Source organism: Meleagris gallopavo, chromosome 15 (assembly GCF_905368555.1).
Source record: "Meleagris gallopavo chromosome 15, MGAL_WU_HG_1.1, whole genome shotgun sequence".
NCBI classification, from domain to species: Eukaryota; Metazoa; Chordata; class Aves; order Galliformes; family Phasianidae; genus Meleagris; species Meleagris gallopavo.
The window spans coordinates 14,224,717-14,250,632 of NC_139418.1; the positions used below are offsets into that span (position 1 = coordinate 14,224,717).

Consider the following 25,916-nt stretch of genomic DNA (forward strand, 5'->3'; position numbering starts at 1 on the left):
CAGTACCTCCACAATCCCCAGTAAGAACACCTGCAAATGAAATTTATTATTTTGCACTTCTCACAGAATTCAGCTTTATAACTTCAGATATTCTGCTTGAAGTTTATTAATTATCCAAGTGTTGCTTTTTCCTTGCAAATGATGTCATTTCCATAGATAATTAATTCCATTGACTAATTCTATTTGTTTCTCTTAGAGAACATTATTTCTGAGGCAGCCAAGAGAAGTAATAACAATTTATGCCATTTTTGTGACCTTTCATTTACAGCTCTATTCTAGCTAGGTCAAAATAAAAAGGTTACCCATAAAAACAGAGAGGCTCTTGATTATAATCTGTGTCAAGATGTCTTGAAAAGGATTACTGATGCATTGAATCTTAATCAAAGGGTGAACATGAAGTGTGCTTTAAGCCACATCTAAACAAGAGAAAAGGTTTGGACAATTTTTACATTTCCTTTTAATGTCCTTTTATTTCACTGGAATCATATCTCATTCCCACGTGCAATTGCTAGCTATTGAAGGACCACCTCTAGCCTCAGCTTTATCTTCAGGTTTTATCACAACTACACTCTGATACTGGTGCAAACTGGTGACAACCAGATATTGCAAACCCATTCACAGCCATAAAAGGAGTATGTAGAAGCCATGTGAAGCATCACGTTGATCCTTTCCTTTGCCTGGTAAAAACTGGTGGAAGTAACGGGGCAAAGATATTGAAAACAGGAATTATGGGAGCCAGTATTTCACACGTTACAGTGAGGTTGCAAGAACCATGAGTGTACAGCCACAGACAGACAAGGACAGGACAAAAGTAATTCCTTGTTGAGTCCACCAGTGGTCCCAGTCCATCCCCGCAGTGCTCAGGTGTGGTTGGATGTGAGTGGTGGAAGGGATAGAACCAAACAGAGACTTGCATGGTGCTGCCATGCACTGCCCCAGGACACGAGATCCATCAGCAGAAGTCCTGCAGGGCAAACTCTGGGAGGTGGGCAGAACCTACATTAGAACAGCATCCTACCAATGTTCTCTTGTCTTCCCTATCCTGCACAGAAATTGGATGAGAAAGCTTGTGTAACAGCCCGTGCCATCCCTCCTCTGAAAGCCTCTACTTCTCTATTATTAATTCCTTGCATTTCAGAACTCACTCTCATTAATGAAATGCAAATGAACAGAAAGCTCTGTCTAGACACTGACTGAAGAAAAGCACCTCCATTCAACTTCTGAAGTTTTTAAAAAGCTTTTTACCTTTCAGTGTTACCCAAGGAAACTTTTCTTTAAGAGACATTTCATCACTCTCTCTCCCCCTCAAATTGCTCATTTTTAAAAACGCTTTTTTGACCTGAGAATGCAGGCGTTTAAAAGCCTTTTCAGATGCCTGCTCCATCAGTCTGCAGAAATTCCTACTGAGGTCACACAACCAGCATTACTGAAATCTAAACTAGGAAGCTTCCCTTTCTCCTTTATTTCTCCACCTGCTCATTATAATCTACAAGAAAAAAGTTAATAACAGCTATCTGGACCTAAAGTGACCCATTTCACTTTCTTTTCTCCATTTGAACAAGTAACAACAATGGAAGACAAAAGATTGTATTAACAGGAAAATATCCTCCACTGCCATACATTTGGAACAAAATACATCTTTTTCCCTAAGCACAGAAAAAAATCAATATGAAGTATGCTTGGACCAAAGCCTGCTTTGTTGCAGTGTAATCCTAGTAAAAGTAGAGGAATCTTGTATTTCTGACAAACAGTTATTCATATTTATTCATAGAAGCAACACATTAAAATGAAAGAAGGGGAAGTAGATATCATTGGAAAACTGTCTAAGTTACATGAAGTAAGAATTAATGGATATAACTACAAAGAGCTTAAACTGTTTTCACTGCTTTTGTCTATTAAGTTTGTCACTGATGAACAGCAGGTGGAAGGAAACCAGTCAAGCTCTCCATCTGTGTTTTATTCCAGGGAAGAAATCTCTCAGTGGATCAGAGGAGCCTGCTTGTATCATCTAATTAACAATGACTGCCTACAGGTCCAATCTGTAGAAATTATCCTGCAAGCAATGGAACAACAGCAGTCTACTTTCTCCTGTGAGTTTGTCCCTGACATCTTCCCACTCGCACTGTAATAGCATCCCCACTTTCCTCTCTCTCCTGCAGACTCTAACCTAAAGCCACCTACTCCCCACCCACCTCCCAAACCCTCTGCAGTTGGTCACAGCAATGCTTGCAGGGTCATCTCCATACCCTGAACTCCTTCCCATTTCCTGGGAATAATATCAACTCAATTTCTTTTTCACACCAACTACACTTAATATGAGGCGTTATTTTAGGCATTACTGTTTCAAACCCAGTTTATTTGTACATCTAAACACCACAGAATTCCCAAATATGAGAAATGCATTCACTTGTGCACTTCATGCTACACTGGCAACACACTGCGTAACGTCAGCCTCAAGATGCTTTTTCTGGTCTATATTAAAGGGGCACAATAGAGCGCGATGCATAATATAAAGAAAATACACAAAAATCCCATTATTGTTAATGGAGACTATATGCATTGCACCTCCCACATGCTTTAAAAATGATGCCCCACAGAATCACTTTAAATAACCCATATTCTACACAGCATGAACCTGTTATCTAAAAACTATTCTTTTGCCTGCTCTATTATAAAGGGACAAGAGACAGTTTACAGAGAAAAAGCCTCATAGCTTCAGCCTCTCTGACTTACAAGCCTTTCCTTATTTCTTTTGCATACTAAAAATATAAAGCAGTCTGCATCACTCAAATAATCTAATTTTTCCATCCACCTTCATTAACATTGCTGGCTGAAGCCAATTACAAATGCCTTAAGGCTCCTAGCCTCATAAGCATCGTGTGACAGGTCAGATTTTATTGTTTGCTCCATCCATCACTACTGACACAGTAATTCAAAGTACACAAGACACAGTCTACTTGCTGCTTTCTTCTTTTTCCCTATGCAGCTGCTGCAATTTTAATGTAGAAGCTTATTAAGAAGTACATCGTCTTCTGTCATTCTGTGCTGGCTTCAACCATGTATTTAAAAAGAAATAAGCCCCAAGTTATGCTTTTCCTCTAATTACATCTAATGCTCTCTCCTTTGGGGTTAATGTGCTCAAGCAAGTCATTGCTGGTGATGTGCTTGAGCAACAAATGCATTTTATAGTAGTCTAACGTAATTTGGTAACGAGTATTCCAAAAATGAGAGTTCAGCCACAGAACCACCACTACCAGGAAAGACATCTCTGAATGATCTGGAGAACAAACTGAGGTACATAATTTATAAAACAAATTATATTCCAGTGTCTTCCAGCCTAACAACGGGTACCTACCATCGTTATTTGAGATGTTAATGTGATACAGTCACATTAAAACATGAGCTGAAGGTTAAGTTAAAAACATTCCATAAAAGAGTTGTTTTTCCAAGTTTTTGGAATACTTAGCAGCCAACAGTAGGGGTGTTATATATTCATACTTCTAATTACTGGCAGTAGTTACCTTGGTGCTTTAAATAAACACTGCTCATTGCCTTCAGTATAGTAGAGCCATGGAATCAGCAAGAAGAAACTCAACAAGATTAACATTAGGTGTTCAGTGAGTTGGTCTCCTTCAACATCAGTCTCCACTCTGTAAATAAAGTAAGCTAACTGACAAACAACATCTAGATTAAAAATTTAGCATACCACAAATTCCTCTAACAAAAGTTAGAGATAACTCAATGTTTCATAATGGCTTGGTAAAGAGAATTTAGAATGTGTGACTAAAAAAAAATAATGCAAAACACCTCACATTCGTACACCTTATGTTCTTCTAGTCTGGAAGAAGTGAGATGTGAACATGAGCAGCCACATTATTATATGGCAGTTCTAAATACTAAACTCTAGGGTTATTTATAGGTAAATGAAATTAATATACCCATTCTAAAGATACTTTTAAGTGAATCCTATCAATCGAATTGCTATACATTTAAATGAATTTCACAAAAGCAGCATAGCATACTCCACAAACAGTGGTTCTTTGGCTTATTTAGGGAGCACAGATGAAACTCAAGGCAACAAAACAAAATCCTGTTCTTCTGCAGCACACACAAAAAAAAGGTCTTTCAGTTACCTTACAGAGTTACACAAGAGTTGTCAAAGCCATTAGGGAAAATGGACTTGCAAAGAATTTAAGGCAACTGGATGTGAGAGAAGCAGCTTTATGCTACTTGAACCTTCATCTCTTCCTCTCACTCAGTGATGGTAAGCATTTGTTCAGAAATCTGAAGGATATTCACTTCTGCACAGGTTCTTATGCTGCACTTCTCAGCATGGTATTTATATTCCCCTACTGCAGTTACATATGGAGAATGGTTGTGTTGTTTTGTTTTTTAAGAAAATTTAGAAATATTTTCTATAAATTCATTACCAACAAGGAAAATGAGTTAGTCAATCTTCATTTGCAGAAATGCATGAAAGCTTCTCCCCAACAACTGAAGAGATAGCAGCAGTGTCTGAAGGAGCACTGTGCCCTGAGCCATAGCAATTTTATTCATTTATAAATACTCTAACCTTCCAGTATGACCAAGTAGTCTTTACCCATAAGAACTGCCCAGAGCTTTTTTCCTCTATTTGTTGATTCAGAAGATTGAAGATTATTTCAGCTGTTCTCACAACCCATACTATGCCAGGTGAAAAATTTTTGTGAACGTGCATATAAGTATTCTTGGGATTTAGTTGAAAAGCTGTCTCAGAAGCAGCCACAATGCACAGATCAGCAGTTATGTAAGCCTGGCTGCTCTGAGTTATGATATGAAATTGGTAGAAGATTGTTTGGGATTTTGAATTTCCTATCTGACATCACTAAGAAGCAGAGACTTCTCTACCTCAACATAAAACTAAGTGGGATTTGAAAGGAAACTCAGGAATTTGCTCAATCACATGGTTATTTGACACAGAAATGCCTTTGATAATAAGCTAATCAATGACCAGTAGCACAGCTGGAGTGATGAAAAGACTTGTGCTGGAGCACATCGAATCCATCTACAAACAAGCAGTTAAAACTGGGGACAGTAGCTCAGCTTAGATCCCAGAGCAGGGTTTTGTTTGCTTATTCAAGACAACACATTTGAGTCTACCAGTTTCTAACCTTGAGAGGATAACACTGGTAGCAAATAACTACACTTGTTTTATCTTGACAGTACATGTCACCAAAAGTCTTTTTAAAAGGACAAGCATCACTGTAGCTTGCCCCGCAAAAACCTGGGAATAGAACTGTGCAGGAGTGATTTACTGTAGTCTCCTACAAGCGCTCAGCACTCAGGACGTGGATTTTCCACATCTAATTTGACACCAGGGAAACTCAGACTAAGAGGTGAAGGGATAAATTTTCCAAGTCACAGATGGTGCTTAAATGCCATCTGTGCCTTTCAAAATCCACCCTTGGGTAAGCTGACGAAAGCCATCCCATCCTTCCCCAAGTAAGAATTGAGATCAACCTCATTCCCAATTCTCTGCTCCTACCTTGAGACCACGCTGAGAAAAATATGTAAATAAACAATGGGATGCCCTGGGACAGAGAACACTTTATCAAACAACATGGCTCAGTTCATGCTTCAGGCTGAATGAACTTCGCAGCTGCTGTAGGCGCAGTACACTGCTGTTTTACCTTCCAAAGGACAAGGTTTGGTATCTAGGACTTGTTTATGCAGTAACAAGTTCACATCACTTTTGGCTTGAGTTTCACTGCCCCAGGTCATAGGCAGAGGGAAAGTCTACTTTGCTGGGAGTACAGAGTCCAGCTCTGACCTAAACAAGGGAATTCCTCACTCAGCTTATGATCTCAGACAGGCTTGCCAAGCCTCTGCTGTGTCTTCTATCAGGAATAGCATTAGCTGTGTTCTCAGAAAGGCTGAGTACCCATCACATAAAACACAGGCAGGGTAACGTGTGCAGAAACCACAGCTGAACAGCAGCACCCCATGCTTAAGGCATGGATAACCCAGCCAACATTTGGATTATGAGAAATCTGACCATAAAGCACTATATTCTCAACGTTCAGACACTACAAATGCTCGTTTATTGTTCTTCTGAATGCAGATCCCCCTAGTTAAATGCAGCAGCTCTCACAACAAGCACATTTCACTAATAGCAGCTGGTTATTTTGGCCATTATTTTGTCTTCCATTTCGAGATTGCTGGAAAATTATTTCTCTTGCATATCTCTTAATATCAAATTTGTTACCTGATGTTATGACAACAGGAGGTGATTTTTCCATTTTCAAACAAAGGCACGATCACAGATTTAATTAGTTTGCAATGATTTAATTAAAATTTGCAGAACAACAATGTACCTAATTAGAAGCATAATAATTATACCAATGTACCTTTCATCTTTGAAGGCTACATTAGTCATTGAGGTGGTATGTTTTGTAATTTAAGACCATTCTTATTTTCATTTTCTGATTAGTTAAGTGCAGTCACTGTCATGTTCAGGTAATTGCTTTATTAACTAGCTTAATTAAACTTCCTGTAAAACTGACAGCTACACAGTTATTCTTAATGTGTTGCTGACAAAAACATTAACTAATTACACAGTGCTCTTTACAGAGCTTACTTACCTCACCAGCTTAATCCACTAGTGCCTTAAAGAGCTTTGAACACTGACTGCAACATACTATAGAAATGTTTTGTACTGTTGGAGTATTAAGCAGAGCTCTTTATACCCAGGAAACAGCAACCACTCTTTACAAGTTCGTAAGAGTGGAGAGGGTGCACATATGTAAAAATACTCAAGCAGGAAGAGGACTCTGAAATTTTAGTCTAACATAAAGCACATGTAGTTCAAAACTGACACAAAGCTGATAGAGTTTCTCTAACACTTCCACAAATATAACATTCTGCAAGTCCAACAGGCACCAAGACCTATTGGTTCAGATGGTACACGAGGACTGAGGAGCTACAGACCACACCTGCCATCTGCATTCAGTGTCTGCCATATCCAAACATGGAGATGTCTGACACAACTTCAGAATCACGCCCCCAGGAAACACTTTTGTTATACGGAAAACAAACCAATAAGAAAAAACACAGACCTTGATTCCCTTCAATTTCAGGGCTTCACAAAGCTGATAAAATAACCCAGATCAACAACTGAAGTAAGTTTTGAAATGCTTCAGAAACTAAGTTTTAATACCTAAATGATGCAGACTATGAAGCACTACAACTTTGATATATGAAAATAAATCTAAATAGATTTGGCTTTAACGAGGCTTTTTTAAAAAAATGGATTTTCAAGAAAATCTGCTATGCTGGTGGATGCTTGAACCCAACGCAGGATAATAAAGTGAGTGAGGATTCCATTTCATGCTTTTCATATGCACTATCAGTTGCTAAGTGTCTCTAGAGATGACCAGCAGTAACACCATGTCCCAGGAATGATGTTCAAAAACATGCCACTGCTGGGCCTATAACATTTCCCTTGCTGCCGTGGGAATGGCTGTCTTTAAAGAATCCTAATCCCTTTAGTCAATGGGGATAGGCACAGATAGTCCCCTGAATCATTTGTGCTGTAATTAACATAAGTAGAATGCTTTCTTCTAAAACACCATCTCCAGAGAAAGCACTGGAACAGAGTGAGACAGCCTGAGGATTAGCAAACAGTGCAAACCAATGACAACACCTTGACTATGTGGCTGTACAGTCTGTACAACTGGAAGATTGCATCTAGGCAAGAACAACTAAGACATTATTTGGAAGAATAACAATTAAAAATGTGTTCTAGGTTCCTTTCCTGGAACTGAACCCTTAATGATTTCTTGAAGTTTCATGAAAAATTGAACAAATCAAACCAAAAATCCTCCACCTTCCACATGCTTTATCAAAGGTCATTCTGGATCAAGTTCTGCAGTCTTAGTTTTGCTTTAAAGGTCTGAAATTAAACTTTGAAGATATAGACCTTATGGTAAAAAAAAGTTAAAAAAAAAAAAAAAGACCGAGATAGTGGTGATGAAGGCAAAATGTACAAAAATGATTTAAACAGGATGACCAGGTACACATCAAAGGCTATTTACTACAGACTCGTTCATCTTCTATTCTCTCGAGTCCAGAGGTAAAAAGGTGATTTCAAAACAAGCTCAATTTTAATCCCCAATGCCAATTCTGCATTACAAAATAAATACCCAAGAGTATTAAAGAGTAGTTTATTTAACAGGCAACTTAGAATCATTTAGTGGACACTGTATGTGCAAGAAAATTTCTGCTGATTTGCTCCTTTGGCTATGCAAATCCTTCAGCCAGAACAGGAGACAGGCTTAAATGAATTAGCTGTGGCAGCATTTTAATATCTGCATCTGTTAATGGATGAAGTACTCAAGCTGCCCAGCAGAGAACGGAGCATAACAGTGCACCATCGTTCTTATGTCACAGCAGTCAGTTCTCCTCCCTTGATCTTTTAGTTTCCTTGGATATTTCAGAGGCTCAGTTTGGATTTTGAAGGGAGTTTTACTGACTGCCATTTTACCTTGGATGTAGAAAGAGAAGAATACTTTAGAGGCACTCCCTAAACATGACTTCCAATGCCTGAAGCACTGTTTATGGAACACGCATCTAAGACATGGAAGGCTTTATTTGATAATAAGAGATCTGGACTGCTGAATGACTGTGAAGACAGTTTCTTTTATTGAATCAAGCCCTAAGGTGCTCGTATTTTTAGTATAACAATGAGCCAATTTATCCCTGCTGGGTTATGGGAATTTTCCTTTTTATGGTACCATATACACTGCATCTGGCACACGAGAGTGTTAAAAGATGTAAACAAATTGCTATATGTTAACAACAGTCTGAGAAACAAACAAAACCAAGGAGAACTGCCCATCACAGAACAGTGACACTGCCACATCGTTTTAACAGTTGAGGACCAAATGTAAAAACAAGAAATACCCTGAAACCTTGAGCGAGCAAGACATTTTGGACAAACAAATTTCTGTGGTGTCATCAGCATTGGAAGCATTCTACTTCACTGGCAAGAACAAGCCATTTTGAGAAACACAAATCATGACAGCCATAAAATCCTGGGTCGTCATTCCAATCTGACGTTTGTCAGATACGTAAAAAAAAAATGTCAATTTACCAGCACTTTTTGCACAAGAAAGAGCGGAAGCAGACTCTAATTTAATGCTGCCTATTAGCTATAACTATTATATCTTTATATTCCAGCCACAGCTAAAAGGTCTGCAAGGCATGAGCAGAACTTACCTTGGTAGTGTACGTGTGTCCATCGGAGCCGCAGACAGGGCTGGCATGCACACTGGGGCACGGCTTGCATTTCACCATGTTAGCTGGTCCAGCCCAGTGCTTCTGAGCTAAGTTCCCTTTCTTCTGTCGAATGCTGTAAAGCAAGAGACATCACGTTTTTTGAGCATGCTTGTGTGAAACAGAAGAATGAAAGCTTCTCTGAAGAAAGTACAGCCTGGTTTTCAACACAGCATTCATTTAAAGCAAGTAAATTAAATATAGTTCCTAACAGTGCTTCTAAAATACAGCATATTCTTGCAGACAATCAAAGTCATAAACTGTTATCCACTATTAGACTAACAGTGCTTGGCAGGTTCATTCTGATATCACAAACAACTTCCCTTTCACGTACAGCATTTTGTTAAACCACACCACACTCCCTGTGAACCATACAAGCAGTGCTAAAGCAGGTGGTATTTTCATTGAGTTGCCAAATTCAAGCCTGTAACTTATGGCCAGGCAGCTCCATAGATGCCTAACACTTCTCCTTTTCAGGGAACAGAAAGTTATTAAAAGCATTTACGAAAATAAATTATTGTTAAGGTTGAGTTCAGATTAAAAGCAGGCAGCAGCAATTTGAGAGCACAATTGCTTCAAAAAAAGATTACATTATGGTTATAAAAATTTACAGGCAGATACAAATCAAATAACTTTGTACATGCAGTAGCATTCTTAATATTCCAACTTCTGTACAGCTGCTATGCTCAGATCAATGGCAGTGCCACCAGGAACACCAGAGAGCATCTCCAATTCTACACAAGCATTTGTTCCACAATGTATTTGATTATTACATTAAAAATGAGTATGAAATGACATCTGCTTTGAAAAGTTACTGCAAACCACTTGGAATTGATTCTGATTAACAGCTCATTTTCCTATATTAATGAATTACTTGGCTGATGCAACATTTACTAGTTGTCATCAGCATACTGTTGTAAGCTGATTAAAAGTTTGCTTTATAAACCACAAGCCAAAGTTACAATACAGATACGTTTAGGCCACGAGCATTTGTCTCTCACTTGAAAAAAAATCACAAGGAAAGGGAAACCATCACATCAACTTTGCTGGAGACTTAGGAAAAATAACTGCCATCTGTTCCCATACTATAGTTAAGAAATGATATGATACAACGATTCAGCTAGAAATCTATTTCAATGCACTGCTGAATAACCTTATCACAATTTTAGAAAAACATATACGGATATTTTAAAGCAATTTCACTACAGCTTGCAATTTGCAACACAATACTGACTGATGTAATGACACATTCAGTTGCTAAAATAATAAAAATTCTATTCTTTCATCTCGGTTCAAGTTTTCTCCTAGTCTAACCTTTGTCACAGAGATGACTAGATCTGTAAAGAAGATTATGTCCACAGAAGGAATCCAATCATGATATCACAAACTATGAAAATAGAAGCAAAGTATTAAAGACTAAATTCCCTTGTTATTTTGAAGAAGTTTTCTTAATGCACAGAGCAGCATCCTTCTTTCAGATGTATTCTGCCTTGCTAGGTTACCAGTGCACCGCATGCTGCACACCAGATATGGGGTTGCTTAGCTCTAAAACTCAGCAGATACATTCTCTGTGGTGTTGGGGCTGTACAAACCACTTCTTTAATTTTTCTATCAGTAATTCTGACATCTCCGTAGTCCCCTGACCTCCAACAGTGTTCTTTTACTAAGAGTCAATGTATGTTTGGATGTAGCAAGGGACACTGATGAGCAATCAATGGAGATACAGGACACAAAAGTGCTGCTCTCCCTTTGGAGCCTTTGATTGCCACAATCTCAGAAGAAAAGTCTTGTCTGTCTTTTGAGCAATTTTACATAAAGTTTTAGGTCATGGAAAAAAAGTTAAGAAATGCTAAACTTGAAACATCTGTGTAGTGCTGTAATCATAGAATGGCCTGAATTGAAAAGGACCAAAATGATCATCCAGTTTCAACGTCCCTGCTATGTGCAGGGTTGCCAACCACCAGACAAGGCCCAGAGCCACATCCAGCCTGGCTTTATGATGGAAAGCACAGTCATAGTAGTGGGATGGCACAATCCTAGGCTGCAGCAAATGTGGACAAGCCCCTGTGCAGCAGCCACAGACACTGAAACAAAAGAAGAAAAACTACTTACCTTTGGAAGGCCTGAGGTACACAGGGATCTCCAGGGAGATACCCTCACCTCCACTGCCAACCCTTAAATGAGGGCTGGGAAGGGGTGAATCCTGGCTCCATCCCTTCCAGTCACTCAGCTGCATTGCATGCACCTGAGCTCACCTGTGCTGGCCCTGCCTTCCCACCAGCTGCTCAATCACTGGTTCAGGCAGTGGTTTAGCATTTCTGCTACAATCTCTCAAAGCCATTAACACAAAACATTCAGGATGAAGATGAGTGACTGAACTAACAAGCACCTCATCGAAATTAAATGTTAACTGAAGTTCTTAGCTAGACTGATGTCACTCAAAGCCTCAAGGTCTTGTGATTTGTTAGACAAGCCTAAAATACATCACACAGTATTTGTGGACCAAGGTATGTCTCTTATACCCTTCGAAGAAATGCCTTCTCCAGGAAGCTCAGCCCAACCTGCACAGAATTATAGCCTCCTCTTCATGTCCCTGCTCCTGTTTTGGCCACTTCAACCTTGGTACTACAAAACCACTATTTACTACCAGATTTTTAGAGAGCCTGTCATGTTTTCCACTCTTCCACCCTCACTTAAAATAATAAAGAAAAAGTAATTAAAGGCTGTCCAGTTCATGTTATTTCAGCAGATAATAAAGTCTGGCCTTTTACACCATTTTATTGAGAATAAAGAGAACAAACACAGCATCAGGGCTAAGGTCAGATCCTGTCCTGAAGTCAATGGTGAGCCATGCAAGTGACAGCTTAACCTACTCACATCCCCTAACTAGAATGGTTTCACCTGTACTCGAAGCATTTTATTTACAGACCTGGATGGGCACAACACTGCTCCTCCCCATTTCATCATCAGAATCTTTTTTTGATGTTAAGGAGAAAACATTCTCTCAAAATAGAGGAATACTTAATAACAGGAAGAATTCACAGTGGAGTATGTCCCAGAGCATTTTGTTCTTTCCAAAGGAAAAATTCAAGTTAGCAAGTTTGGAAGCAAGGGATTACTGCAAGAAATCTGCAATGATTGCTACCACCTGGGCTTGTGAATTAGTTGGCAATGCAGCCCAGAGGCCATTTTGGTTGCAAGAAACAATTTTGGTTTCAGAAGTAACCTTATTCTTTTAAAGCTACAGTTCTGCCAAAAACATCAGCACAGAGCATCGCTGTATTTGAAGAAAGCCACAAATTGTTTTTTTCAGCTTGGTTGAGTAAGAAATAGTTGAAAGTTTTCAGTGGGTGCCCAGATCTCCCTCCTCGCCTTCAATGCCAAAAACACAGGTAAGCAGTCATATCCAAGAAAAGGTCATTCTTTTTCCCCCCCAAGAAGTAAACCTGTTTTTTTTTTTTTTTTTTCTTTTTTTTTCTTTTTTTTTTTTTTTCTTCTTTTCTGGAGTGCCATGATGAGAAGCAAGATAAGAGTTCTGGAAGCTGTTCTAGCCTCTAACCCCTAACACCACATCAAACATCCAAACAAGCAAATTAAAACCTAGAGAACCTAGAAGAATGTTGGCTGCCACATGCAGACAGCCTACAAATCCCTTGTCAATGGAAGGGCACGTTCACACACTCCTGGAGCGTGTTTTGCTATGCTAATCATCTTGTTTTAGAGTAAATATGTCAGGAGCAAGGCAGGCCAAAACAAATTAAACCCTGGTTGTTTGTTTGTTTGTTTTTTTTCCTGACAACCAACTTTAACCCTGCTTCATGACTCAGAGTTGAAAAGATCCACTACAAATCACTGGAAAGTAACCACTATGCAGAGAGAACAAATCAGGAGCAGAAGTCCACCACGTTTATAAAAACAACTAAACCAAACATATTTCATACTCTAGGAGGTAGATGTGATTGTATTGCCTGAGCTTTAATATGAACAGAAAAACACTGCCTGCCTTCACTTTTCAGGCTGATGAACTGAAAAATGTAAGATTTAAGGAGCAGTTAAGCTTTACAGAACTTAATATCTAAAAATTTTACTGCATAAAGAAGTTCTAGCATCTGAAAACACTCATGCTTCAGCACAAGGAGAACACAGATTGACTCAGCTCCATTACTCACTATACAGACATAATACTTACCACATACTGTGAAAATGTAGGGAAACCACATCTGCTTTCCTCACGGAGGAAGATGAAGCGTGCAGCAAGATTTCCAGACACCCTCATTCCATCCCAGATAAGCTCAACTTTCCCCTAAACCACAGACCTACACTCCAGCACCAGTCTTCCCATCTCAAACTTGTGTTGCAGAAAAGACCAGAAGCTGAGGAGAGCTGACTCCACCTAGAGTTTATTGCTTCCAGCTGTGCCTGTAGAGCCAGAAGCCAAGCCCCAATTAGAGCTGAATTGTGCAGCTGGCAGCCCTGCTAATCCCGGAGACCCATCACACCTGGCAGACAGCAGCAGCTCTGCAGCTCTTGCTGCTGGGACAGCCTGCCAGCAGGGGCTGAGCTCTGCCTTCCATTCAGCAGAAGTTTGTCTAAGTGAACGAACAAAATGTTGCACTATGGGTTATGGTTTTCAAAATAATAATAATAAAAAAAGTGTAATTCCTGACCAACAGTGCTGCTTGTGGTTCTCATTTTTGCCTGTAACAATTCTTAGTGTATGTATATATGAAAAGCCCGTGGGCAGGCCAAGACCAAAATGGAGGCCATTGCTCAACAATGATACTTTGTGCGAAAACTTTTGCAAAATACTTTTGCATTTTAGATAGGTATTAGACAAATATTCTTAAGTTTATTTGCCTTGGATGATGTAGGGAAAATTTAAAAACTTTCTGATGTAAAATTTTTATAGGGAATATTTTGTCTTTTTAAGGTCACGCTCAGCCTTGTGTTCAATTGGAAGGGATCAACAAACAGCATCATCTGCAGCATGGTTGAGCAAAAGATGTATGAAGTAAGCAGATTTTCACCACACCCTTCAAATTGTTGCACAAAGTTCATTTTCTTATCATTTACCTTGGAATCATTTATTTGAGAAGTCTTAGCCCTGTTCTGGATCTCATCTCTCCTGTTGATGGACTATATGTGTGCTGGATATTGCACAATATAACTACACAGTGTATAAAGACATGAAGTTAAAGGTAGTGCCTTATAGATTTGATACAGAATATCTCAATTTAGAATATCAGCTTTTAACTTTGAGACAAAAGCTTTAAGAGAAAATGAACATGCTGTGTTTTAGTAAGCTGCATGTTTTAGCTACATAAACTAATGACAGTAAGTCAGAAAAAAATAAGAAATTTTAACATGGCAAAGTATATCAATTTTTTTGCTTCAATAAATGTGTCATTTCACTGCCAGCTAAAAACAGCCAAAATATCAACAGATTATACAAGCAAGACCGATTCTGTGCTTTTATGTAATTACATTTGATCTTCCAAGTGCAAATTCAATTCCAGCTGTCAATGAACTTTAATATTAATAAAGAAATAAAATGCACTTCATGCTTTTCATCCAGAATGCCTACCATCATTGTAGCTATACTACTTCCCTCGTATTTTTCATACAAATATAAAGTTTAAAATGGAGCTTATTTACAAAATCTACAAAATTTACTTTGCTTTCCCCCCCCCAAATTTGCAAGATTAAGGTTATGTTACTCCTGTTCAAGACTGGCTATTCCCAAAGGCATGTGCAACGTTAACAGTTAAAACAGTGATGATTTTAGTCCACTTATAAGTCAGGCTCCTTTGAGGAGCGTGTCAGGGTTTTATTTTGAAAGTGCTGCCAAAGTTTTGGGAGGAAGCAGACAGTAGGTAAAAAGTTCTTCCTTTGGACTTTTGAATGTACTTAGTAATTTTATTGGACAAGAAAAATACACTTCTTTACACAAAGGAGTTTTTGTTAAATGAATTTTCAAAGGTCGGCTGCAAATAGCAGTGTAAAATTTCTCAAGTAAAAATAAACAAGTTACACAATTTCTTCTACAGAAAGTGCCAGGTAAACGAAATAGAGAGATTGGTACTGTCTCTACTGATTCTTGAAGCCACTGCTTCAGTGATGCTACACAAGCAAAGAATTTGGCTCAATACATGTCCACATTACTCACAACACTCACCTCTCTCTGTTTCTGCTTCCTACAATAATACAGCTAATTATTTCTGTTCCTATCTGAATGATACTGAGCTGGTCCAGAATTTTTTTTTTTACTAAAAAGGCCTTAATTAGAAAATATCAACTGGACAAAATCCAATTATATCATGGTGATTAACTGGAATTACTGGATGTTTCATGAAATTGCCACTGGACATCTACATGGAGTGCCAGCTTATCACAAGTGTAATGCATGTGGATGCCCCATTCCTGGAAGCATTCAAGGCCAGGCTGGATGTGGCTCTGGGCAGCCTGGTCTGCTGGTTGGCGACCCTGCACGTAGCAGGGGGTTGAAACTGGATGATCACTGTTGTCCTTTTCTACCCAGGCCATTCTGTGATTCTGTGATTCTGTGATTCTCCACATAACCTTTGTGTGACCATGAGTAATGGCCATGGAGACGGTCCTCAAAATTTGGATTCACTTTATCTTTCTTTCTTTTCAGGCCTTATCTCCAGTCAATGCCATTCATGCCATACAATGATGCCGTACATCACATACAACCATGTATTGTAATAGAATTAAAAATTTCAGTGCCAAGTATTTGTGCTTTCTGAGGAGCTGGCAGAAGCTCTAACAGAACACACTCACATGGTTTCCTGAAGCTCGAGCAATTCACTGTTGAAAGAGTTTAAAACGTACTGCCTGTACCTTCCCTATGCCTTGTGCAGTTTGTTCTTGTCTCCCTGAAGGAGGTTTATCACAGTAAAGATAAACCCTGTAGTGTCTGGCTATTTCTGCCTTTCCTTTGTATAAGCTGTTTCTCTTGTTCTTGAGGAAAAGAATGATGGAGCTGAAATTTGCTAGCTTAAATGGCAATGCTCTCTTCCTCTTTGTATAATTTTTGTGTTCTGTTTCTTGGAGCCAAGAGTTTGGCCTCATTTCTGCAGCTTTTATATTTTTGTACATGATCTGTATATACCCTGAGCCCCAACCAAATTCCCCATGTATTCAACATATGCAAAGAAAGCAAGCTACACACATTACTCTGAAAAAAAATGTCACTAACCTTTTGAATTAGTCGTAATCTCCTTATTTAATACAAACACTGTAAAATGAGAATGGACATATGCATAGAGTCATTTTTCCACTTGGCACTTGCACTTACTTTCATACAGAAATAATTACAACATATAGGGCCGCCTTGGCTTTTCACTGTCATCCTGTTGGACTTAGAGGCTACTGCTTTCCTTGATTTCATCATTCAAAGAAATAATTTCTATCTGATTGTACTAAGGCTCTTGATTACTTTTTCTTGCTGCCTTTGTATCTCCCAGACATGGGCGTTTCCTTGGTAGATGTGTGAAGATTCTTAATGGGTTGGTGGTGACTGAGTGCCTTTCTGGCAAGGCAGAACCAGGTTTGTGTGAAACTTTCTTTTGCAGTAAACAGGAGGAGAGAGAACACTGACTCCCTACTTGCTTCCTGTGCTTTCAAACAGTGATAGCAATGAGATTATATCAGGAATTAACTCTGTCCATTGCTGGAGAGCACCAGGAGCCATAGGACTTTCTCAGACAGCAGGCTGTACTTGGAAGATAGAATTGGAGATGAAAAGTTTAGGGAAGAGTGAAAAAGAAAATCCCATCTGTTGAGGTGAAAGTGTATCTGTAGGTGAAGCATCATTCTGATGAAATGCAAAACAGACATTTCCAGAGGAAGAAGAAGAATTCAAGAAGATATAAGGAAGAGTCAAGCTTTTACTTCTAACCATGAGTAAGAAAGCAGTATAAAATTAAGCATAGGGGAAGCAATGCATTGGAAGGAACATGTCAGCTAGATGTAGGGAGGGATGACCATTTTGTTATAGCAAGACATTTTACAAGAAGAAGTCCTGACATGTTTTGCAGGTGAAAAACCCTGAAGATTTTTTCATGCATCCTTCCAGACCCAGTGAGCAACCAACTCTTGAAAGAGATCAAAGGGTCTTGCAACCCAGGGTGCTCGAGGTTATTGGTTCTGCAAGATGAAGGAAATTTTATTTTTGGCAGTTATTAAAGGATCAGAAAATTTGGAAAGGCTGACATAGATTCAGAGGTCCAAAAAGGCCAGAAAAACTGCAGGCTGTTAGGCTGACTGCTGTATGCAACACTGTCACTGGATCTGTGAGAACCCTCCTGTCTGCAACTGCTTGAGCAAGGTCCTTCAAACAGCAGCAAGGTCTGTGTCCACACAGCTTTAATATGGCATTTAAATAGGGACAGTGCTAAAAGGCCAAGACAGCTGGTTCTGCACAGTGTCAGGATTGGTCAGTACTTGCACCCTTGTGGGATGTTAGTACATGGCCTTACTTGTTCCTGGACTAGAAATTGTGAGATTAAGTAGTTATTAAGGTCATTAGAGAGGTATGTGGATTTCTGCCTTTAAGCACTTTAATACATAAAAATAGTGTTTAAAAAGTCCCGTACCTTCTTGGCTAACGGATTATTTGGTCTACAGGCAATTTTATTTTTAATCTCAATTTTTAATGATTTGCAACTTTTTACCTAATCCATATGTTCTACAGCTGCAAAGATATGGAAGCTGGCAAGGCACTCAAAGGAACAGAACCAAAACAAGAAATCCACACAAACATAAAATCCCAGTGTTTTTAAAGTCATTTTGGTCTGTGGAATAAATAACACAGCTTCTAAACTCTGCCACTGTTCTCATGAATTTTCATAAGAGAATTATTTTCCTTTTCATCGTTATTTTTATACTAACATTAAAAGGATTTTCAGACACCAAACTATGTAAAAATATAATAAAGTGCCTTGAATTCCAGAGGAGGAAGGGACATAGCAGAAAGTTCATAATTAAAGCTGGAATCTTCTCTACTACTCCTCTGTTAGCAGAAATCTTTAGCAGCCACTTCTGAACCCTGGATTCTGCACGCTGTGTGTAGCCCTGGTACTTTGCACAGTGTGCTTAGATTTGCAGCATGCAGCAGATTTAGTATCTTTGTTGGCATTGACTTTCTTTCTTTGACAGCCTATGTGGGTTTTCTTCCCTGCTACTAGAAAAGAACACTTTCTAAGAGGATGCAGTACCTTTTCTCTGCCCAATATGTGATTATTTTGATATTAAAATATTGTATTGATCAAGTCTGCCTCCTTCTGCTGGTGGATCTTGCCAAGATCAGTGAGGGAGTTGAACTGCTGATGGCATGTGAGATTAATCTTAGCTGTCACATTTGGTAGGGAAGGAAAGCTAATCCTTCCTCACTATGTCATATTTCATTCAATTAGACACTTTCAACATTGTTTTCACCAAATCTGAAGAGCAGTTACTTTCCATCATTTCTCTCCCACTGCTCTTATTTCAAGTTACAATGGTGGGCAAGCAGAAAGGCGCAAGTTACTTAGGAAGGCCAAAATTCATGGCAGATTTCTTGGCAGCATTTGACTGCTGAATGTCCTGGAGATCCTGGACTCACAGGCTTTAGCACTGACCTCTTTCTAGGCCAAGTGCAGGTGACCAAAAAGTCTAACATCACCAAACCCCAATGTCTCACATCCCTGTAGACATTGCTAGTTGGCAGAATGAAACTTTGGGATGAACAATGGGCTGAAATAGGTGGCAGACCCACTCCAGGATCTGTATCAGCTCTGTCTTTCACTACAGTTTATGCCCTGGCTTTATTTTCTAGCAATGGTAGTAGATCAATCACAGGCAGCATATACCTAGACATCAAAGAGTCCTACTGCCCAAAGAGGCTGAGGTGGTGGGTTTCTTTTTTTTTTCTTCTCTTTCCTGAATCATAAAGGTTCCAAAACCTTGTTGTCACTTTGCAACTATAGGGGGAAAATCAATGACATTTTCCCCCCCACTCCCCCCACCTCCAATCCAAGCATCTTTAGACTGCTCAGCTGTGTTCTGCTTCATTATGTTGATTTTGCTTTTCCTAAGGCGAATAACATGCAATCCTCACAAAAATTGACATGTTGCTGGTAGGGATGAGAAACCAAATGCATTTTAAAAATATAGTAATATTCTTTGCCCTTAAGGCACTAAACCAAATGTTTCTTTTTAAAAATGACTGTGTTGTACTTCTGTTGTGTGAATACTTGCTAACAGTGTAACAAACAATCAGTTACAAGCTGTGCTAGCAAAATATTTGCCCCTTCTGACACATTTTATTATGAGAGAGGCTTATTAAATTCACAAGAAGCCTACAGCACATTAAACTCTTGAGGATTTTTACAATTAGCATACATTACCTAATATTTTATATATAGTTTTTGAATAGAATTGGCCTGTCAAACAACAGCCAATTAGGAAAAAAAAAAAAATCAATCCCAAAGCCACCTCCAGAGTGTAGTCAAAATCCACTATTCAAGGTCGTTTCGGAAAATCATCAGAATGCAGTTTCCTATGTCAGAATAAAATGAATGTTAGTGAAATGTATTCTAACCAAGCCAGTTATAAATATTATAAGGAGCTGGGTAATTTTAAAATCCCATCCTTCTTAGCATCTAAATAGGCTAATGCTCCTGTTGCTTATTCAGCACTGCGGATTTGCAGAGCTCTGTACTATGAATGTCTAAACATTCTGATGAATTTCTCAACATATTCAGTGCTTCTGTCTGGTTCTTTGATGGTGGAGATTGAGCTCATAATATCTACATCATTCCCAGCTTCTCCAATGAGGCCATCAAGAACATTACCCATCTTATATCAGACTGTATCTTAATGAAAGGCGACTAGAGCTTCAGGAAACTCCCAAACCAATAGAAAGAATTTCCATAATCACATTAATTTATGATACTAACTGAATGCACATGATCCAGTCTAGGGACAGCATGTGCCAAAACACACCTTTAGGTAAAATTTGAAGATGAACACAATCGACATACTTGCAGAAACTGCAAGATACACATTTCATGAGCTACTTCCACTGAGTTATTAACGTTTCTCTTTACTGTGACCTTAAACCATGAAGCCTATCAACCATGCATTACAACCATCCATTCTTTCCATGTTCCTCAAATATTTAACTCCAAAGGTTCCTGTACCCATGGAGGCTCAGACTGTCATTAAATTGCAATGTAGACATATATTTACCCATGCATTTTATAGCAGAATTCTCAGAAGCATACTGTATCACGTGAGTCTCAAACACTGATATAATTAGATATACAGCATTACATTACCTGGTACTTACATGAGTTTTGTACAAAAATTTAAAAAGATTTAAATATTTGTTGCTAATTCATTTAAGAGGAATCAGTTTAGTGCAGATTATGTTGTTGGCTGGATACATGCCACCTTACTTTGAATCACTCCTTCCCATCTGAATTTCACTTCAGCACTTATTTCCCTTTGTTTATCTTGCTGTGATCTAACACACATCTATATCCTTTCCACTCTGATTTTGTCCCCATCCATCTTTTGTGATAGCTTTTGAGAGACCAATGGACTGAGCAAGGATCCACATTTCTTCACCTTTACCAGTTCATTTGATTTAATCCCGAATTAACAGTCTTCATAAGAAATGGCTGCTCCTGAGCACATTTTCTTCTGTACTAAACTCTTTTTCTGAGCACCCAGATAGACACCAACAGCTTATCTCCACTGTCCACCTACTAACTATTGAGCCCTTGCACCCTGTTCTTGTTCTTTCTTCCCACTATTTTCTGTGCTGCCCTGGTAGAAAGCTAGGGACTGCACTCATATTTTTTGGTAGTACTTATTTTCCCCAGTGTTCTTGCATTCCCTCATAAAGCGTTTTCATTCTTTCAACATCTCCTGGCTGTTATTTGCCTACTGCCTCGTGCACTTTGTCTCTCTCCTCCAGCCCTATTTTCTCCAGATCTGGCTGACTTGTTTAAGGAGAATTTTATAAAATTGTTAACAATTGTGGTGCTTTTTCCTACTAACTCTTTCATTTAACTATTTTTATTCCAGTCCTTCAGCCTAACTGCCCTGCTCTGACCTCCTCCCAGCTGATCTCCTTTTCCTTTCACTTTTCCACTCATAGCTCTGAAACTTCCTTCTGCCTCACTAAACCTCAGAAATTAGGTCCCTCAGTGAAGAAGTTATTTCTTCACTTACTCTTAACTATTCTTTCCGTCTCTGCTAGGGAGTATCGTATTAAGTATTATATTCTCTCTAGGTGGTCTCTCAGTGTCATTTTGATGCTTTGCCTCTAAGAATCCAGTCTTCTTATCTTTCTGCACTTCTGGCTGGGAAGTCTGAGAAGCTCTGTAGGCTCTCTCTGGTTTATTCTTCCATCTATTTTCCCTATTATTATGATTTCTTCTCAGGAGTGTCTTGTCCACATCAGAAGCTCACTATGTCAAAGGTAAGCATGGAATTGTTCTTCTCACATCAACTTCTGTATTTTTTAGTCAATTTCTCCACCATCACACTTATCACCTGGACTTACTCTTCAGTCATTTTCCTCCTTTCCCATATGCAAATCTGTAATTAACAGGTTACTGTTTATTTCACCTTGGTCGTAATCCTAAGGTGTCGGTGACAAACCCATACTATACTCAACTATGAACTGGGCAGGGTTTACATTTCAGCACTCAGCATATTGCTGATGTGCTGTCAGTGAGTGGGTGAAACTCATTATGAAATGAATAACTCTCATTGTTTCACCAAAAACTGGAATATGAGTTTCTGAGGATGATGAACCTCGGTTCTACAGGCAGCTGATTAAAAATAAAGCAAAAATTTCTGAAATAACAAAAGAACTAATTAAAACACTCTCAGATGTCTGAGCTCTTTCTTTGCTAAGCTAAAATATTGTTGCAAATGAAAAATTTATACACAGATAAAACACAGCAGCTCAAGAAATTAACTATGGATGAGGTGCTAAGTGGGAATGACCACAGTGTAATTCAATTTGGCACCCTTGGGTTTCAGGTAAACTGGATTAGCTAAGACTAGAAAAGTCTGTCAAAGGACTTGAGAGAGATTTAAAGCCAGATGACTACACAGAATAATGGCACACAGCATTTCAACATACAGCAACAAAGAATGGACAGACTAATTTATACAACGAAACTACAACATGTCCTTTATGTTCAACATGGACCATCAATTTAAATGCCAACAAAGTACAAAGAAAGAATTTACAAAGAAGAGGAAAGAAAAAGCAAGGGACACACAAGCTTCCTGTACTTCAGGAAGCCACCATCTGAGGCAAAAGACTGGATGCTATGCGAAAGAGCAGGTTTGTTTTCCTAATGGCATTTTAAACTCTTTTTAATTAACTCTCTTCTCTTGGCTTCTTCACTCTTTAAACAAGGGAACAAAAATCTTACATTATGCTTTATTATTGAGTTACAATAACAAAACTAGCACGTGCAGAGACTATTGGTTCTTATTAACTTTATACGTTTGGAAGACACAATTCTCCTTAGTAACTGCATAAAACCAGATGAATAGTACTGGCATAAGCCATAAGAAGGCAGGCAATAACAGGGTATCGGTGCAGACAAGGTAGTTTTTGAGGCATAATGCATGGTGTGCTACTGCCAAGTAATTGAGGGTTTGAAAGAGCCTTTCTCCCACCAGAAAGTGTTAAAAAAGAAAACTCCAACTCAAGCTTAAAGGCAGCAAGATTAACTGAAGAAAAAAAAAGCTTGTATCAATTTGAGAGAACCTTTTTGTTTATCGACAATTTTCTTCAAGGCTTAGTCTTTCTATTAGATTAAAAAATGCTAAAAAAATCCAAATTTGTGAAAAGACCAGAATAAAGTTTCTCACCAAGAAAGAGTACTAATAAATTGATAGAATGAGAAAGATTACATCACACTTTGTATTTTTGAAGCCTCTTGAGTTTTTTTTGCAGTTGGAAGACTCAAAATCATTGCCAGTGAAAGAGGAGAAAAATCATCTGAAATTTTAAGGCTGCCATCTCCATCAGTGACAGTTAAATGCTATTTCAGAACAAAACCAGGCGACTTTCACTTTGTACCATTAAGGTAATTTACAAACAAAAACAGTTCTTAGAGTGTTCACAATCCCAGGCATTCACAAGATTTGTGAGATCTTTTTTCGTGGATGTTGCAGGCCGAGCAGCAGCTCCTTTTAATGCTCTGAAGCATTTGCTTTTCTCAGAAAAGTAAGAAGAGAGATAATGATAGAAATTACCTATTTGTCAGCATGCAAAGATAATTCTCAAAAAAAAACCCCAACCCACCAAGCCCCCCCAGGAAAATAAAGAAAAGGCAAATTGTGAGCTACTAGGAATGTCTGCTCTGCAATATCAATTTACAAAAGATATTATCTGAGAAAATGGGGAAGAAACGAGACTGGGAATTTATTTTTAATAGTTGGCATTTGACAGAGATCAGTGAATACCCAGGCAAAGAATTTTATTTTTCAGAAATCATAATCCAGTGTTCTTCATCTCTAACTGTAGAAATAAAATATGAAAGAAGAAATGCGAGATCACTTCTAAATAATGAAAACAAGAATCAAAATGTCTCCGGATGCTTTTCCAGGAGCAAAGCCACACTCTGTCTCTTGAGACAACCGTAGAAGAAAACAATGTCTCATTTCTCTGGCTACAAAAGATAATTGAATACTCAAATCATTTGTGGGTAACTTTATGATACAGACTGTTGAAAATCTTTAGATAAAATGAGTTTGTCGTGCCATCAAGATAGGAGGTACTGATTACATCAGTCTGATTTTACTAGCTCCTCAAAGGATGTACAATGGAAAGTCTTGGGAGAGGATTGTGTTTACTTTTCCATTAACAACAGCAGTACAGACTCAGCAGAGCCAGGGTCTCAGGTGAATGTCATTATCATCAGGCTACTGAGTTAATTTTGTGTAATTAATTAAATATTCATTTGGTCAGACAGGGACAGATACCAATTTGACAGTCCAGTGACTAGGGCAGTCACCTAGGCTAATGAGATGAAATCCCTTCTCTAATTAACGTGGAGAGAAAGGAATAAAAACTACAGACTTTGAGGGAAAGTTATAAAACATAAACCAATCGCCCCTTATCAGAAGAACCAAGAGACACTTCTACCTGAGAAAGAAGGCTTGAGTCTCTCTTGTACATTCTACATTTGAGGTCTACTCCAACCTACTTATGTTTCCAAACTTAGACACTTTCTTGTCAAAAACTGTTCTGTACATTCCAGAAATCTTTTGTTGAATTGACAGGAAAACCATTTTGTCAGAAAACTGTAGAACATGTCTACTCAATACTTACAGCTGAAAAGCTGTGTTTGTTTTATGCCCATTTCAGTTCCCACTTTCTCAAAATGTGCCAATGTGAGAAAAAAACCCAACACCTCAGCAGGGAGCTTAGCTGTGCAAACTGAGACAACAAAATCCGTACAGATAATACTATAAAATTAAGAACTAATCCAAGAACAAAGGGAGCCTATCCACCTCATGATGCACCACATTCATTAAAAATAAGTATTGCACTTCTCAGAACTGCAATTGCAGTATTTCATTTCATGAAGCTGGCAGTTGCACACTGACTGCAGTACAAGTTGTCACTTCCACCTCCCCCCCTCCATTTGCTAATAAAAGTAGGAAACAAATGCCTGGATTGTGCTGGAAACTTTGACTTTTTAAATTGCAACCAAATACCATGTATTTATTTACAATGAATCTTTCAAAATGTCATTGTTAAAGCAGAGAACATAAATCCAATAATTGATAGCAAAATGGAGGCTTGATAATTCTCACTTTACTAACTTGCAGACTTGCTAATCTTTCTACACCTGCTCTTCCACAACAATTTAAGAGCAGAGCTCTGTAGAATTGTTTCTTGGTAATTGCACTTCATTAATGTTACACAATTTATCATGATATATTTTCTATTTACTTATTTATTTTAGACAGCTCTACATTGTAGCCAGCGAGGTGGCTTAGAATGAATATACAGCCCTCGATAAAAGATAAGCAGTCTCATGGACTGCCTATTCACACCCTTCAGACCATCAGTTCCCCCAACCCAAATCCTGAGGGCTGCAGACCTGAAGCAATAACTCTTCTTAGTGTTAAGGAGCCTTGAAGTGATTTGTTCTGTGACAAAATTTGGTCTTTTGACTACTGGCATTGAGAATTTAGCACTGACTCTCACAGCAGATTCGAGGGAGGAAGAATAACAGGAAGAAGTGACACAATGAAAGAGAACTTTCTTTTCCTTTTTAGCTTCTGAGATTCAAGAACAACTTCTTTTGAATTATTAGAGAAAGTTTTGCATTGGTGATGTGGATTACAAGGCATACAGGTATAGTGCCTTCTTCCTTGAGTCCCCTAAAAAATGGGCTGAACTCTAAGAAGTGTAAAATGTTACACAGACATATGAAGATTTTTCCCTCCCTACATTTTAAGATACTTGAGATGCTCACAGGAACAACAATGCCATATCTTAAATTACTAGTCTAAATGCAGAGGTACAAGCATTATATAAAGTGTCTTCAGGT

General features: G+C 38.5%; 1 protein-coding gene across 1 annotated transcript in view; it reads right to left on the minus strand.

The window, feature by feature from the left end:
* The window catches only part of SPOCK1 (SPARC (osteonectin), cwcv and kazal like domains proteoglycan 1), a 257,041-nt gene that overhangs the window by 75,682 nt on the left and 155,443 nt on the right, over positions 1–25,916 (minus strand). The window contains exon 5 of the mRNA XM_085236770.1: positions 9,256–9,388. Within this exon, the coding sequence (XP_085092896.1) occupies positions 9,256–9,388 (133 nt within the window). The remainder of the gene's footprint in view (positions 1–9,255; positions 9,389–25,916) is intronic.